Source organism: Podarcis cretensis (genome assembly GCF_951804945.1).
Source record: "Podarcis cretensis genome assembly, chromosome: 14".
NCBI classification, from domain to species: domain Eukaryota; kingdom Metazoa; phylum Chordata; class Lepidosauria; order Squamata; family Lacertidae; genus Podarcis; species Podarcis cretensis.
In genome coordinates this window covers 7,034,905-7,050,842 of record NC_137183.1, presented here as the reverse complement: position 1 = coordinate 7,050,842, position 15,938 = coordinate 7,034,905, and the positions used below count along the sequence as shown (strand labels likewise).

At 49.4% G+C, this 15,938-nt stretch overlaps 1 protein-coding gene and 1 long non-coding RNA gene across 2 annotated transcripts; one reads left to right on the top strand and one right to left on the bottom strand.

The window, feature by feature from the left end:
• The first annotated feature begins 7,895 nt into the window (after positions 1-7,895).
• LOC307202737 lies at positions 7,896-9,660 on the top strand. Its single transcript, XR_013832981.1, has 2 exons — positions 7,896-8,374; positions 9,501-9,660. It is a non-coding gene; the product is annotated as an uncharacterized lncRNA (long non-coding RNA).
• A 905-nt stretch (positions 9,661-10,565) lies between these two features.
• On the bottom strand, positions 10,566-14,949 carry RSL24D1 (ribosomal L24 domain containing 1). Its single transcript, XM_079952934.1, has 6 exons — positions 14,791-14,949; positions 13,734-13,847; positions 12,822-12,894; positions 12,190-12,253; positions 11,552-11,637; positions 10,566-10,920 (listed from the first exon to the last, which is right to left on the bottom strand). The coding sequence occupies exons 1-6, from the start codon at positions 14,869-14,871 to the stop codon at positions 10,847-10,849; spliced, it is 492 nt and encodes a 163-aa protein (XP_079809060.1). The 5' UTR covers positions 14,872-14,949; the 3' UTR covers positions 10,566-10,846.
• Between the last annotated feature and the right edge of the window lie 989 nt (positions 14,950-15,938).

Here is a 15,938-nt window from a genome sequence, read left to right as displayed (position 1 = left end):
CTTTGGACACAGCCTAGGTGCCTTTCCATAGCAACATGAGAAGCAGGTGCTGAGGGGAGCTGTCCAGGTCATAACCATAAATTAAGTCCACACTGGAGGGAGCCTTTGTGGTCCCAAGAGTCAGCTGGCTGTCAAGAATAAGGGTCAAGGTTTGTGCTGTGTGGGTGCACCCCTCAGGCAGGCTGCCACCCCTCTTCCTCTGGTCCCTTGCTGTGCCTGGGAGGCCAAGCTGGACAAGCCTGATGTGGTGATCTGGAGGTGCCACCACCATACAGAGAACTTCTTCACCATCTGTGATCCTTGTGAGCGAAGCCCCAGTAGGGTCACCCAAGGCGGTGAGGTCAAAGGGGAGGAGCTGGACAAAGAATTATCCAAGAAGTCCTCAATGGCAGAACAGGTGGAAGATAACAAGCGGTATGTTACAACGGCTGTGAAGGCAGGTGAAGGCTGCAGCAGATAATAATCTACCGGTCGTCCTGATACTCATGCCATTGGAATAGAGCCTTACTGTGAAGACTGTGTGTTGGTCCATGTGCACCGATCTCCACATACAAAACAAATTCAGGCACAGGCTGTCAAATAGTAGATTTATTGCTCAGATAAGTCCTGGCGTCCAGCCCACTTCGGCTACGCAGCTCTGCTGGACTTCAAAGGCCACATTCCAAAGGCTCTGAGCAAAAAAATGCAGAGTTTACGCAGCAGCAAGAGAAAGCTGCAAAAGCTTCTTCAGAGCTTTCTTCAGTGTGCTAAAATAAAGTCCACTCAGGATATTAGCAGCTAGAAGCAGTTTATTTACAGCAGACTATCCATTATCTATCACAGCGAACAGCATCGTGAAAAACACGTCCTCTCTCCTCAAAAGCGAAAGTAGAGAAAAAGAACAAAGACTGGAGACTCTCGGACATGACGTAGAATCTCCCCCCTCCCAACAGTGGGCAGTGCGTACACTCTGAGCTGTTTTAACCCTGTAAGCTCAGGTTATCCTCACACCCCCTCTCGCGCTGCACCACTGTGGGGGGAGTAAGTACAGAACTTACCCCCAACTCCAAACCACCACAAAACTCCCCATGACGCTGGAAGCTTAAAGGTTTGGTGAATCCATCGGCCAGGTTACTGTGACTGGCACAATACTTCAGCCGAATCAAACCTGACTGAACACTCTGACACACATTTTGGAAACGTATGTCCAGATGTTTGGTTCTGGCCTTAAATTGCGCAGATTCAGCCAATTTCAAACAAGGTTGATTGTCTTCCCAAACCGTGATGGGCAAGCTACAATCCCCATAGATCTCTTGCACCAAGCATCTATAGAACTCTAGTTCCCGGCACAAATCTGACAATGCACTGAATTCAGCCTCAGTAGAAGACAGCGCAATGAGACTTTGCTTCCGGGACTTCCACCCAACTAGTGACTTCCCAAACTTTACCACCAACCCAGACACAGACTTGCGGTCCTGCGAATTTGCCCAGTCACTGTCCGCATAGCATGTGAGCTTCGCCTCACCTTCAGCTGGCAGCTTAAGACAGAAGTCTTTGGTATGCTGCAGGTAGCGCAGTACCCGCTTGATACCGTGCCAAGCACTCACACTGGGCTTTGACGCTTCCCTACTTAGCAGATTGGTAGCAAAGGCAATGTCTGGTCTGCTCCATTGGGACAGATACAACAGACTACCTAGAGCTGACTGAAAGAGCTCAGCATTTTCAAACTCGACACTTTCTGCTTGCTGGCTATCTTTCATGAAGTTCGTCTCCATGGGTGTCCGAACTCCTGCACAATCAGACATTCTGAACTTCTCAAGCAACTGTTCAATCTTGCCTTTCTGACTGAGCAAGAAGCTACCATCCTCAGTTCTCGCTATCTGCACGCCTAGGTAGATCTTTACTGCACCCAGGTTCTTGAGCTGAAACCGCTTCCCAAGCTCTTTGGCAAACTTCTGCACCTGTTTGTCTGTCTTTCCAATATGGATGATGTCATCAACAAAAAATAACACCAGTTCCTGTGAGTCTCCTGATCCTCTAAGGAACAAGCAACTGTCAGCAAGACTCTTCCTGAAACCTAGCTTCTCCAAAGCTTCATTCAGGCACAAGTTCCAATTCCTGGCCGACTGTTTCAGGCCGTAAATTGACTGGTGAAGTTTCCACACAGTACCTCGCTCATTTCCCTCAAACCCTGGAGGAGGAAGCATGTACAAATCCTCCTGGAGGTCTGAGTTCAAGTAAGCAACATCCACATCAAAATGATGCACCAGCAACCCTCTTTGTGCAGCTATGGCCAAAAGCAAACGTAGAGATTCACTCCTACAGGTGGGAGCATACGTTTCCGTGTAATGCAACCCCCTGCGCTGCGTGAATCCTCTCGCCACTAATCTGGCCTTATACTGCGGTTCTCCTGTCGCTGTAGGCTTAAGACGGTAAACCCAGCGGCTACCCACGGCTTTTTCACCCATCGGCAACTTCGTGAGGGAGAACACACCTAAAGACTCCATTGAGTTCATCTCCTTCTGCATCGCCTCATGCCATTTCCTGGCTTCTTCCTGAGGCAGTTTCTGAACATCTTCAAAACTCTCGGGTTCACACTGTGCCATTCCGACCCACACGCTAGTGACAGCAAACCTTTCGGGAGGTTTCCCCTTGGTCGTCCAAGCTGAACGGCGCAGCACCACTTCAGGAACCTCCTCTGACCCACTGGGGCCAGCCAGAACGTCCTTGGCATCAGAGAGCTCCCCCTCCGACTTACTGCGCCTTCTGGACTTCTCAGCCGAACCTGTGGGGGAAGATGGAGCACTGCGTTGCTCAATCTTCACAGCCTTGGGAGAAGTTCTCCCCTCTGCCTGCACTGGGTCTGAACTCTGAGCCTCGGCTGCAGGTTCAACCTCTTCCTCACCTTCATCGGCAGAGTCAAACAGACTCTCTGACAGGATGTCAGGGTTCCCATGTATCCTAGCCCAACCACTCTGCTCACAGAATTCAGCACTGTTGCTGAGCAGAATCCTGGACTGATCCCCTGACGGATAAGCAAACCTCCACCCCTTGGTCCCTGGCTCATACCCACAGAAAATCATCTTTTGGGACCTGGGTTCACCTTTCTTGCATTTGGCCTTTGGTATGAGGACCCAAGCCTCACAACCAAAAACACGAAAGTAGTGAACTTTCAGTTGCTTTCCGTGCAACAAGAAGTACGGGGTGTCACCTACCACTGAATTGAACGACCTGTTCAGAACAAAGTTGGCCGTTCGCCAAGCCTCCCCCCAAAAGAGCTGTGGGAGCCCGGCATCAAACAAAAGAGCTGCGGACATCTCCCCTAGAGTCCTGTTCCGTCTTTCCGCAATCCCATTCTGTTGGGGAGAGTGCGGAGAGGACAATCTGTGTTGAATCCCCTTTTTGCGGAAGAAACTTTGCAGTGCAGACCCGGTGAACTCCCCACCGCGATCGCTCTGAAAGCTTTGCACCCGTGTGGAAAACTGCAGTTCCACAGCCGCAATCCAGTCTTTGATTAGCGGTGCAGCCTCACTTTTGTTTTGGATCGTGAAGGTCCAAGAGTTCCGAGTATGGTCATCAATCAGAACCAGCGCATATTTGGCTCCGCCCATACTGGTCACAGACATGGGACCTGACAAATCTGCATGAATTAATTGAAAAGCCCTAGTGGTCACCCTTTCAGACCTTGGGTATGTGCACGTTTTTACCTTTGCAGACTTGCATGCTCTGCAATCTAGAAACTTAGCACAAGGTTTCATTTTGCACCCTTGCGTACACTCTGGGATCTTCTTCACTGACCCCCAGGACACGTGAGCCATGCGTCGGTGCCATAAGTGAGCACACGCATCATGAACTGGAACGTTGGCACACTGTGCTTGAGCCACCTCCGTGTCACCTGTACCTGCAAAAGAAGCATTTATCACAAACAACCTGTCTTTACATTCAACACTGACTAGGTGCTGTCCATTCTTAGAAATAGAACACTTATTGTTTTCAAAACACACTTTGTAGTTCTCAGCAAGAAGGGCACTGACAGACAGCAACGCGCAAGACAGTCCTGGAACAACAAAAGCCTGGATCGAATCCTGTAAGAAAGAACAAAACAGTAAGCCAGTCTGCGTGAGTGGGTGTTTAGTCCCATCTGCTAAACACACAGTCTTTCCAGAAGTTACAGAGGTGCAGTTCTCCAGGAATCCTGCAGATGGCACTAAGTGATGCGAAGCTCCACTGTCTATAACAAAAGTCAGCACAGCATCCTGTTGACAACTCTTGACAGCAGCCATAGAGGCTGCCAAATGTTTACATTCAGTGTCTCTGCCAGCTGCCTTCGGCTTGCCTTTCCCACGCTTTGAAGAAGAGCTCTTTATCTGGTTGCTACGGGAGACGGCCTTCGGCTGTTCCTGTGCCTCGACTGGACAGTCTCTCACCAGATGGGAGGGGGAGCCACAGCGATAACAGCGACGGGAAGCAAAAGCTCTCACAGTCTCCCCTCCGGCTCTTCCTGCATTCCCTGCACCCCCACCTTTGGGAGCACAGCCTGGGCCTGGAGCTTTCCCCCCGGCTCTCTGTCTGCGGGATTCTTCATCGCAGAGGCGTCCCGCCACGTAATCAAGATTTAATTGGTCGGCCGGCATCGCTTCCAAGGTCAAACACAACGTCTCATAGCTCCTGTCCAATGAGCTCAAAAGAATGTACACTTTGAGCTCCTCAGAGAGAGGGACCTGTAGCTGCCGGAGCCTGTTGAACGCTGCCAGCATCTGGGTTATATGCTCCTGCATTGACCCCCCCCCCCCCAGCTGAAGCTTCAACTCAAAAAGGCTCCTGGTAGTATGGATTTTGGCCCCAGCCGTTGTTCTCTGGTGGACATGCTCCAAAGCGTCCCAGACGGCTTTCGCAGTGGTCAAACCATCAACATGAGGGAGCTGGGATGAGTCCAGGGCAAGGATTAAAAGCCCATAAGTCCTCTGGTCCCTTCTCAGTGCTGTAGCTGCCTGCACTCTGGCTGCCTCATCAGCACCAGCAGCTGCTGGGGTAGGTTCACGTTGAACACAGCCCCACAGGCCTTTCCCTGTGAGCCACGCCCGTGCTCTTCTTGACCAGTCCTCCCAATTTTGCTGATTTAATCTCTCAAAGGGGACATTGAAACTCTCCTGGAGTTCTGCCATCTCCTCCCCCGGTCCCCCCTTGGGGCTGTGGAGTACTCATGCGTACTAAACCGGCTCCGAGGATAGGCTTCTGGCGTCCCTTTGCAGCACACAGCTTGTAGCCAGCCTCCCTGCTTTCTCCCAGGCAGAGCAGGTCTTTTTCTTCTGGCAGCAAAAACAGCAGCGTCTCACTTTTTACAGCCTTTGTAAGCACACAGCATTCCAAACAGGCTCTCCACCGGACATCAAAGCAGCTTCCTCTAATTACAATTACTGTCCATAACCTGTCAAATAGTAGATTTATTGCTCAGATAAGTCCTGGCGTCCAGCCCACTTCGGCTACGCAGCTCTGCTGGACTTCAAAGGCCACATTCCAAAGGCTCTGAGCAAAAAAATGCAGAGTTTACGCAGCAGCAAGAGAAAGCTGCAAAAGCTTCTTCAGAGCTTTCTTCAGTGTGCTAAAATAAAGTCCACTCAGGATATTAGCAGCTAGAAGCAGTTTATTTACAGCAGACTATCCATTATCTATCACAGCGAACAGCATCGTGAAAAACACGTCCTCTCTCCTCAAAAGCGAAAGTAGAGAAAAAGAACAAAGACTGGAGACTCTCGGACATGACGTAGAATCTCCCCCCTCCCAACAGTGGGCAGTGCGTACACTCTGAGCTGTTTTAACGCTGTAAGCTCAGGTTATCCTCACACAGGCATCTTCCAAAAACCGATCCCAGACTTTGTGTATGCGGATGGGGACAACAGTGTCAGCCGCTGCAGCCTAGAACTCTGCAAGCGATGGTGCAGCCTGCAGGAAGAGAAGGTGCACATGGGGAGATGCTGGGTGCTGAGCATCTCGACATGGTCTTTGACAAGCGCACCCTCAATTGCCTTCCCAGGGTCTTTGTGAAACTAATCTCAGGATTGGGTATTGGGTGTGCCTTATCTCTGTCAGTTAATGTGTGGACACTGCAAGGCACCATGCAATGCATGGGCTAGGGTTTTGCATGCTAGGCTCGGATGGCTGATTTTGAACGGTAGAACATAACACAATGTTTTTTCCAACTCAATATTTTTTTAAAAAAAATATTCTTTTATCTGTTGAAGATAAAGATCTTGTACATTATCCCTTCCCTTGCACATTGTTTCCTCACAACCGGCTGGTGAGGTGGATTAGGCTGAGAGGTTGTAATTGGCTCAAAGTGACCATGTGAGCTTTACAAAGGAGCTGGAATTTGAACCTGGCACCTGAGTGTGTTGGGCGGGGGGGGGGGGCCAACACTGAGTGTAATGGTTCTAGGGGTTGCTTGTGCGTAAACCGGTGCAACGCCTGGCTGGGTTGCCTGAGTGAACCTTTTCTGTCCGGACAGCCACTCACCCGTGGCTGTCTCAGTCGCTGGCAGAATCCACCAGTGGGCGTTTCTTGAACTTCTTCCAGCAAAGAAGCTCTTTGACGCCTAATCTCCACCTACTCTCCCTGCACGGAAGCCTTCTGCGCAAGGAGGGTGTAGGCAGCGGAGGACCCATGCTCTCCCCGCTGGTCCCTGGCAAGGAGTCATGGGACCGCCTTGCCGATTCCCCCATCTGCCCCCCTTCTCCACTGGTGCTTCGCTGATTCTCTTCCCCAGAAGATGGGCTGCCTCTCCCCATTCCGGGACGCTCTCTAGGACCCCTCCGGAGCCTGCTCTCTCCCTCCGGCCCTGATGGCAGTTCCCTGACACTGAGCTTGCACAATCTTCCTTGGTGTCAGAATTGGAATGCTAAAAGCAGGTAGACTCAAGTTCCAGAAGGCACAAAACACTACAACTTGATTTTTGTGGGCTTCATTGTGTGGGGACTACAGTGTTGTGTTTAAAAGTCTGGTTTTGTACATTTTTCAGATGAAGCCAAATTTCTTCCATACCATCACCTCCATGAATTTGGGGTGTGTGTGTGTGTGTGTGTGTGTGTGTGTGCAAACTAACGGTTCAGCTCATGTGCCAAAATGTCTTGGGCCGGCCCTGTTCCAAAGCGTTACTAATTCCAATTGTGAAGGCAAAGTATTGCAACCATGGCTAGTAGTCACTGTTTGCCTTCTCCTTCATTGTCTGATCCTCCTTTAAAACCATCCAAGTTGTTAATACACTGCGGTGTCCAAACCGGACTAGGACCCAGGTGTCCAGGGTTCAAGTCCCCTCTTGGCTATCAAGCTCCCTGGGTGACCTTGGACTAGGTTTCGGGCTCTCAGCCTAGCCTACCTCACAGGGTTATTGTGAGGCTAATTTGGAGAGAGGCATTGCATCTTGTACACCACTTTGAGTTCCTTGGAGAAAATATGGAATTTTCGTGTAATAATACAATAAAACACCAAGAAAGGCCTCTAGGTGCACAAACATGTTTTAAAAAGATGCCTAGAGGGGACAGATGTGGGTGAGCACCCAGGCAGAGAGAGAAGGCGGCTCCATAATGCAATGAAGCCTCCCACAAAAAATAATAAAAAGATTCAACCCGCTGGAACCTATAAGGCCACCAGGCCTTTGGTCAGGGCGCAGCCTGACTCCCTCCTCTGGCAACCTGCACAGAATCTTGCTTAATCGGTTGCCATTAATTTGATTTTAATTAATTTTTATAATGAAATATTTGGAATGTGTGATTATTTGATTGTTTGATTATTTGATTATTGTTAGCCGCCCTGAGCCCGGCTTCGGCTGGGGAGGGCGGGATATAAATAAATTTTATTATTATTATTATTATTATTATTATATACCGTGACCAAATGATGGACCACTAGCCCGCCAACACCTGGGCAAACAGGTGAGTTTTAAGGAGGCGCCAGAAACTGGACCACAGTCCTGGCCTGCCTTATTTTCTCGATTACCGAGAGGGATGCAAAGCTGGGAGGATTTGGGGAAACTCTTAAGGAGAGCCTAGATCCAGCTGCCTGAGCCTTCTGCTTGGGGGTAAATGCAGGGCTGGGCCAGATGCTTGGCAGCTTCCTGAAGTCGTCCAGTGGTGCCATGAGAGAGCGTTCCTGGGGCCCAGAGCCCATTGGCTCCAGTATTTGGCCAGGCTCTGACCTCACAACCAGCTGGGGAATCCTGCGGTATGTTTTGTTTCCTAGGAGGCCAGGTGAGTTCTAGGAGGCCTGGGTCAGTTGAAAGCCAGTTGGATCAGTTAGCAGCCCATAAAGCAGCGATCCTTCTTTTGTGGTCTTGAAAGCCTTTTGTGGTCTTTCTGGCTCTGAAGATCTTTTTCATAATGTGCCGCTGGTGGCGTAGAAGGTAAAGTCATGGGAAAGGGGGGAGGCATCCTGAAGATTTGTGCCCCCACCACATGCCTAGTTTTTAAAGATGGTCCAGGGAGTTTTCTGATGAATTTTCTGAGTTTCCTTTTTTGTCACCATCCAAATTGCCATCCAGTAGAGACACAGTCCCTCTTTGCGTCTCCTTTCATTCTCAGCCGGTGTAAGATGAGGGCGATTTCCCCCTATTTGCAGTGGCTTCTCAGCAGGAGGCGCTTTCAGAGCGTGTTGGGGCACAAAACCCCCTGGAGAAAGTGCCACCAGACGGGCCATGCCCTGGGCTTTGCACTGTTTTAGGCGTCCATCAATCCTGAGGCACAGGTGAATCAGGTTTTGCAGTTCCGCCATGCACTCTGAGTGGGTTAGTTCGTTTAGAACCGGGTCTGAAAGCCCTTCTTGAAACTGGTCCACTAGAGCTGCCTGATTCCAGGGCTATTCCTGTGCCAGCAGGTGAAATTCACTAGCATACTTCCCCACCATCCGATTCCCGTTTCATCTCCCAGATTAGGCGGTTGGCAGTCTGGGTCCTCATGGGGTCCATGTACATGGCTTGGAGCTGTTGGCTGAAGGTGTCAAAATCGGCAAGCACTGGACTCTCTTGTTGCAGCAAGACCCCCTCTTTGACGGTCATGTGGCTGCCATACATCCCCAGCCTCCACAGTAGAGAGACAGTCCCTCTTTGCATCTCCTTTTGTTCTCAGCCACCGTCAAATGAAGGCATATTCCAGAGCTGGTTGGGGCATTCTGGGATATAGAAGTATATTTGCCCGTATTTATAGATAATCCTATTTTGTGAGGATCTGTCTGTAGCGTTAATATTGTCCTCATCTAGGGCAATAGCTTTACTTACTTTGGCATGATCCCACCCCCATTCTTGCATTGAAATCCCCACATAACAAAACCTCTGTAGGGAATGTTTCCTCAATACATGTGGGTTTTTATACAAACACCTCCCCCCCCCCACCAAAAATACAAAAATGTAAAAATGTCTGTTGTTCCTATTACTGAAAAACCACACACCCAACCACCCCCCAAAGTTGTTTAGCATTCATTCAATTTAGAATCAGCTCTTTTAAGCTTTATTTTTATTTTTTTGCTGTTCTCAGAAATCCTAACCTTGCTGGTGCCACTCAAAAAAATGGGAATTTTCACTGCCTCAAAGCCTATCTATTTTGATGTTTCTGGAAGCTGGTTTGGCTTATGTGCTGACTTGTAGTTTTTTATGCATTCTACTTAAAAACAAACAATAAAAAACAAATTTCTGGACTATGTACTGAAAGAAGTTGAATTCTGTGACCTCAAAGTGCCTTTGCTGCATAAATGTCAGAATCAGTGCTGGTCCTGGTGGATGGATGTGGGGAAAGAGATGCTGGCTCCTTTGCAGCAGGAGGAAGCTTTCAGGGTGCACAATTGTGGAACCCTAAACCACAATCTACACCATAATATTGGATTCACCAATCACCTAAGCACTCACACACATACAATCACCTTTGGGTGGTTCAGACAATGGCTGTCACTTGTCAATAAATAGAAGGGAGGCCCACCCGCCAGGAAATAGAAAGGAACCCACCCACCATTGTCTTCCAGCAGATCCTAGACAGTGGTGCCATTCCAAGGTCAAATCCAAAGGAGGGACAGTCCAGTGCCATCTCCATCACACACACCCCTTTACCCAGGCCTGAACTATGAGGATAGCCTGACCTTTCTCTTCCCTCAATGTCTCTTAGTGAGGAGTGCAAGCATGAGAAACGGATCCAAGATTTACAGGATCATAGATCTGTCTGTGAATGTGCTTCCATCACTGAGCTCTCAGCCTATTCACACACAAATCCTCCTCCCTTCAAGTCTTTGATTTCAGCAGCCCAATAGCAACTGTTATGTGTTGCTAGCATTAAACAGTTGAAAACCTTTGCTGATGTACTGCAAATCACCCAGAAATCCACCAGTCGATCACAGCCTCTCACCCACTCCCTCTAGCCTGTGGAAACATGCTAGTACATGGCAGCTCCATGCAGGATATAGATGTGCCAATATTTCTTCTTTAAGCAGAATAAGACTGCATGCTGGATTTTGTAAGTCCTAAGGGGCTACCTGCCAAGCATCACTTCACAAGCCATTTATGCCTTGACTGACGAGCTGGTTGCAACAAGTAGTTCAATTCCAGGCACACATGTCTCTCCTGCCCAATGGTTTATTTGATGCCCCATTCATCTCACTGGATTTGAATTAACAGAGTTGCATAAAAATCTAATAAGAAACCATCCTCTTCAAGTCAGCCATTTTATTCCCTCCGTCCCAGTTTTGGCACAGAGAGTCCATTTCAATGGGCTTCATGTCATCTTCTCTGGCAGCTACACTCAGCGTGGCCAAAGCAGAAGAGAGAAAAAACAGGGTTGCTTCTCACACTTTACAGACACAGAAATAAACAAATAGGCTCCAACAGAGATGCTGTCTAGGAGGCACCTTCCACTTCCATGGTGTCCTGTAACTGCTGGACCATCTTCTCTTCCAGCTCTTTGGATTTGCCTTGAAAAGAAATTAAAAATGCAAATTTTCAATTCCATAGTCCTCTGGAAAACCTCAGACTGCAGAACTCCTTCTCCTTCAGGAGGTTTTGCTGTGGCCTCGACACTGAACATTTTTAAACAGCTTTAAAAACCCACCTTTTCTTAATTAAGTCTAATCCATCTTTAACTGGCCTTTTTAATATAATTAATTTTTGCTGCATTTGCCAGAATTATTTATGGATTTTTTGCATTTCTGTGATTTTATAGTACACTGATTTTAATTTGTTCCGGAGGTCCATTCTTAACCCGAAACCGTTCTTAACCTGAGGCGTGCTTTCGCTAAGGGGGCCTCCCGCTACCGCCGGTGCACGATTTCCGTTCTCACCCTGGGGCAAAGTTCGCAACCCGAGGTACTACTTCCGGGTTAGCGGAGTTTGTAACCCAAAGCGTTTGTAACCCAAGGTACCACTGTATTCACTTCAGGCAAGCAAGGTCCCCAAAGGCAGCATACAAATAATTTTAATGAAGAAACCCCCTGTGGAGTTCTCAGGGAAGCCCCTCTGCCTTCTGAACTGGCTAAGCTGCCCATTTCATATTACAAAAGGCTGCTTAGGAACAACACTCCTGACTTCCTGATCAGCCAGCCTCACCTGCGTGGGGAGCCCGGAGAAGGTGGATGTTCTGCTTGACCTCCTTGATATCTTGTGCTTTCTGAAGCTCTTTCCCCTTCTTTAATCTGGCGTGGGTGGGAGAGAAGAGATGAGCAGGAACACTCTTATTGCAAAATCAATGAAAGTAAGAGTACAAGCAGATTTTAATAAATTGGAACACACATTTCATGCCTGTCAAAAAGAACTGAGATATCACTCACAGAAGTCCAGCTATTAGCAATGAAGAGGAAACCCATTTTAAAAAAACAAACAAAAAGCACCTCTCACAGCAAAGCACGTGGTCATATTGGGTAATTCCGACAATTATGACCTTGTAAGGCCAACCGCTTTTCCCACTTTCAACTGGTGGATCTTGTTCATTGATTTTGCCCCCAGAAACATCATGAGAAGCAAATTGTTCCTTCCAAATTTCTCCGGCATCTCAATGGACCCCAAGAGAACCAATTTGTGGGGGGAGGGGGGGACTTCAGTGCAAACTGTAAATTTTGCCAATGGTGTTAGAATAGCTCCACTCATCCCAACTGCAAAACGTTCACGATTTTACAACATGCAGCTGGGGTCTAAGCCCTCCACCCTCAGCTGATGCCTCAAAGGGAAAAGGGATTACCGCCACTCACCTGTTCATGATGAATTTGGCCTGCCGCCTTCTCTTGATCTCTTCTACTCTCTTCATTGCATCCACTGAAATAGAAAGACAGTGTAATATTAAAATTAACTGCATTTGAGCCATGACCTCACTAGTCGGTCTTGGACAGGCTCCTGCTCCACCTGTCAAGAGGGATAATACTGACTCGTTTTACAGGGCTTTATTACAATTGAGCAACGTAGGACTTTGAACAAATGAAATGTTTATATCACGTGCTATGGCCTTCTGCACATGTTCACCAGATGTTCAGTAATTGCGTATTTGGGGTTACTGCAATTATTGAGTTATTGTTGTATTTACTTTGATTATGTACTTTGTGGCTTTATATTCTGATTTTATCCTGTGAACCTCCCTAAGACCTGCAGGTATAAGGCAGTATATAAAGTCTAGTAGTAGTAGTAATAGCTATTCTTGATAATTAGGTCAACTCCCACCCCACGATTCCATTTACACCATTAGAAAATGCTGGCACAAATTTCACAGGCACTTTTAAATTTCACATGCTGTGAACTACTAAGTTATGCTGGTTTAAAACAACAAGTTGCTAACATTACTTAGTGTTTTTTGAAATCCTGCCCCACCGCATACAGGAATTGAACATACCTGTCTTATTCCAAAGCTCTCGCTGGTATTTCACGGGTTCATTTCTCCGTTTCTCAAACTCAAATGAATTGTCCTACATAGTTAAAAGCAGAAGAATTAGTGTCAGACAACTAAGTTTCAAGCTGGTGCCCCAAACACCTGTCTTCCTTTTGAAACATTTTTCAAAAGAGGCAAGTCCAGCATAACATTTGCAAATCCAGCATAGAACTCACAGCTGCTCAGAGCTGCAAGCCAAAGGCAAGAAAATGACTTACCTCCTCCTGAACTGCATGTATCACCACTCATCTCTAAGACCATAATCAACAACAAGTCCCTTTCACAGAAAAAGCAGCAAAAATGCCAACACAAAAAGGTCCAATCAGCAACTTGAGTACATCCATAGTGCGTGGGTGTTGTGACTGTGATGTGATGTGGAGCATGGAGAATGCTCTGCAGTAACGTCACATTGGAAGGTAAAACATGGGCAAGTGGACCAAAGCTGAGTTCACCAAAAAGGAGGATCAGACCAAGTGGATCCAACTAGTCCACCATTCCATTACCCACAATGCCAGACATGTCCACAAATAGGACACGAAGGTATAACTGATGCTCCATAGAAGCTGATATCCAAAGAGACAACCTGCCTCTGAATGTGGAACATTATGAATAAAAGCTTCTAATAGTCCCCTCAAATCTCTTACGCCAGTAAAAATCAATACATCTTGGGGCAGCAGACTTGACTTTGTTTGTTCAAGTTACTCTGTCATTTCAGCAGCTCCTCCACAGCTACAGACCAGCAGTGCAAGCTCAGTGACACTTCCGTGCCTCAAAACCTTTAAATAATAATTTTACAGCACTCCTAGAATCCCACTTGCTTGAATGGGATTGGGGCAGAGTGATGTGCCCAAAAGCACCCCAGACTCGCACACTCACCACTGTCAATTCTTTCCCAGATGCTTTGCGGAAGGCTTTGGTCCATCTGACCTTCCTTGGATTCCGCTTCTTCTTGAAGTTTTTGTGGCATTTTGACTTGCAAAACCGAAACACCTGCAGGAAGAGAGAGCAAATAGAAAATGCCTCCCAGGTCAAAAAGCTGTGCCTGAACCACAAAGGGGCCCTCTGGGTAGAGAGAGCCCAATGCCTGCTCCCCAAGGGGAGACAACAAGGGGCCAATCTGGAGCTGCCCCATTCTAGAGACGGATAATTAAGTGGCATCTACTCCAGTGAGGGACTGCAGGCACACAGACCCAAGCTGGTTATCGGTCAACTGAGCCACACTTTTGCAGCCAAAAATGCTCCCCACCCACCTAAGGAGGAACAATCTGGGTTTCCCTCAATAATCTCTTTATCAACATTTATTGTGATGTTCAGATCCTGCCACTACAATCCAAGCAGCCTAGGAAACGGTGTTTACCCTGAAGGGCAGAAGTTCCCAGGGCTGCTTCTGGCCTGTCACTAAGTTAAGGGAGAAAGCCAACTGCAGAGCAAAACCTTCGGCTGGCGCAACTAAGGTTTGTTAGAGACCCCTGCCGCCCTAGCAGTTTCCCCCAAACTTGGGTCCCCAGTTGTTCTTGGACTACAACTCCCATCATTCCTAGCTTTTAGGAACAGTGGTCGGGGATGGTGGGAGTTATAGACCAACAACAACAGGGGACCCAAGTCTGGGAAACACGGCAACCCACTTTTAAGCAACAGACTTTTTGAAGATGGGGAAGCGAAATGAAAAGTGCGGTGGGTGGGTGAAGGGATGGTTCCTGGGCAGATGCGTGAACATCCCGCGAGCCGATCGGGATGCAACCGCAGTTGCCACACAGCCACGTCTGAATGGGGGGACACGTATCATGCGAGCCCTCGAGAGGCAGGCCGCTATGGAGGAGCCCTAAGGATGGTCTGCGGGTGTGACGTCTCCACAGACCGACCCGCCCTCCCCGCCACGTCGCCTGCCTGAGGAGGCGGCACTCTGCCCATGCTCAGAGGCGCCCTCACTCACCTTGCAGTCATTGCGGACGAACTGGACCCCGTGGCCCGGGTAGACGGGGCCGGAGCAGAAGTAGCACTTCTCCACACGCATCGCACCGCTTGGCGTGGAAGGGAAAGGTGGAAAAAGGGAGATTCCCCTTCCCCGGACCGGAAGTTCCGCTGACGCAATTTCCGGAGCACGCCGCTAGAGCGTCTCCCTGCCGCAGCGCCTTCTGCCGTTGCGACGGGAGCGGAACGAGCACGCATGCGCAGCTAAGGGCCCGCCGGCTTCGGCGTTGCCTTTGTGGAGGCGCCTGCAGCGCCCCCTCTGCGCGGGAGGGGAAGGAAGGCGGTCGAGGCACCACGCGGTGCTCCTTGGGGGGCTGGAGAAGGGAGAGAGCCTCCAAGTCGTGGGGCTGGGGGGGGGACATAAAAATACCCCCTCCTGTGGCCCTGCCCGCCTCTCCCCCTGCAGGGCCGCCTCAGCTCAGTGGGCAGAGCAGCTGCTTGGCCTGCAGAAGGTGTCGGGGGCCTCTCCAGGTTGGGCTGCGAGAGGAGAAGCCCCCGCCTGAGAAGGCGCTGGGGAGCCGCTGCTGCCGACAGGACCTTCCAGCCCTCCCTGGAGAGACGGCTGGGCAATGAACATGGCACCTTCTGCACGCAAAGTAGCTCTTCTGTCATTGAACTGTGGCATGGAAAGGGTGGTGGTGGCAGCGGCGTAGCGTGGGTTGTCAGCACCCGGGGCAAGGCAAGAAATTTGCGCCCCCTAACCCGGGGCAAGGCAAGTAATTTGCGCCCCCTAACCCGGGGCAAGCGGGACGCAGGTGGCGCTGTGGGTTAAAGCCTCAGCGCCCAGGGCTTGCCGATCGAAAGGTCGGCGGTTCGAATCCCTGCGGCGGGGTGCGCTCCCGCTGCTCGGTCCCAGCACCTGCCAACCTAGCAGTTCAAAAGCACCTCCGGGTGCAAGTAGATAAATAGGGACCGCTTATCAGCGGGAAGGTAAAGGGCGTTTCCGCGTGCGGCTCTGGCTCGCCAGAGCAGCGATGTCACGCTGGCCACGTGACCCGGAAGTGTCTCCGGACAGCGCTGGCCCCTGGCCTCTTAAGTGAGATGGGCGCACAACCCCAGAGTCTGTCAAGACTGGCCCGTACGGGCAGGGGTACCTTTACCTTTACCTAA

Coding starts and splice junctions, on each gene's coding strand:
- RSL24D1 (XM_079952934.1), bottom strand. CDS start 14,871: ATGCGTGTGGAGAAGTGCTACTTCTGCTCCGGCCCCGTCTACCCGGGC. Junction 12,254..12,821: donor AGAGCTTTGGAATAAGACAG/GTATGTTCAATT, acceptor TTTCTATTTCAG/TGGATGCAATGAAGAGAGTA. Junction 10,921..11,551: donor TCTCCGGGCTCCCCACGCAG/GTGAGGCTGGCT, acceptor TTTCTTTTCAAG/GCAAATCCAAAGAGCTGGAA.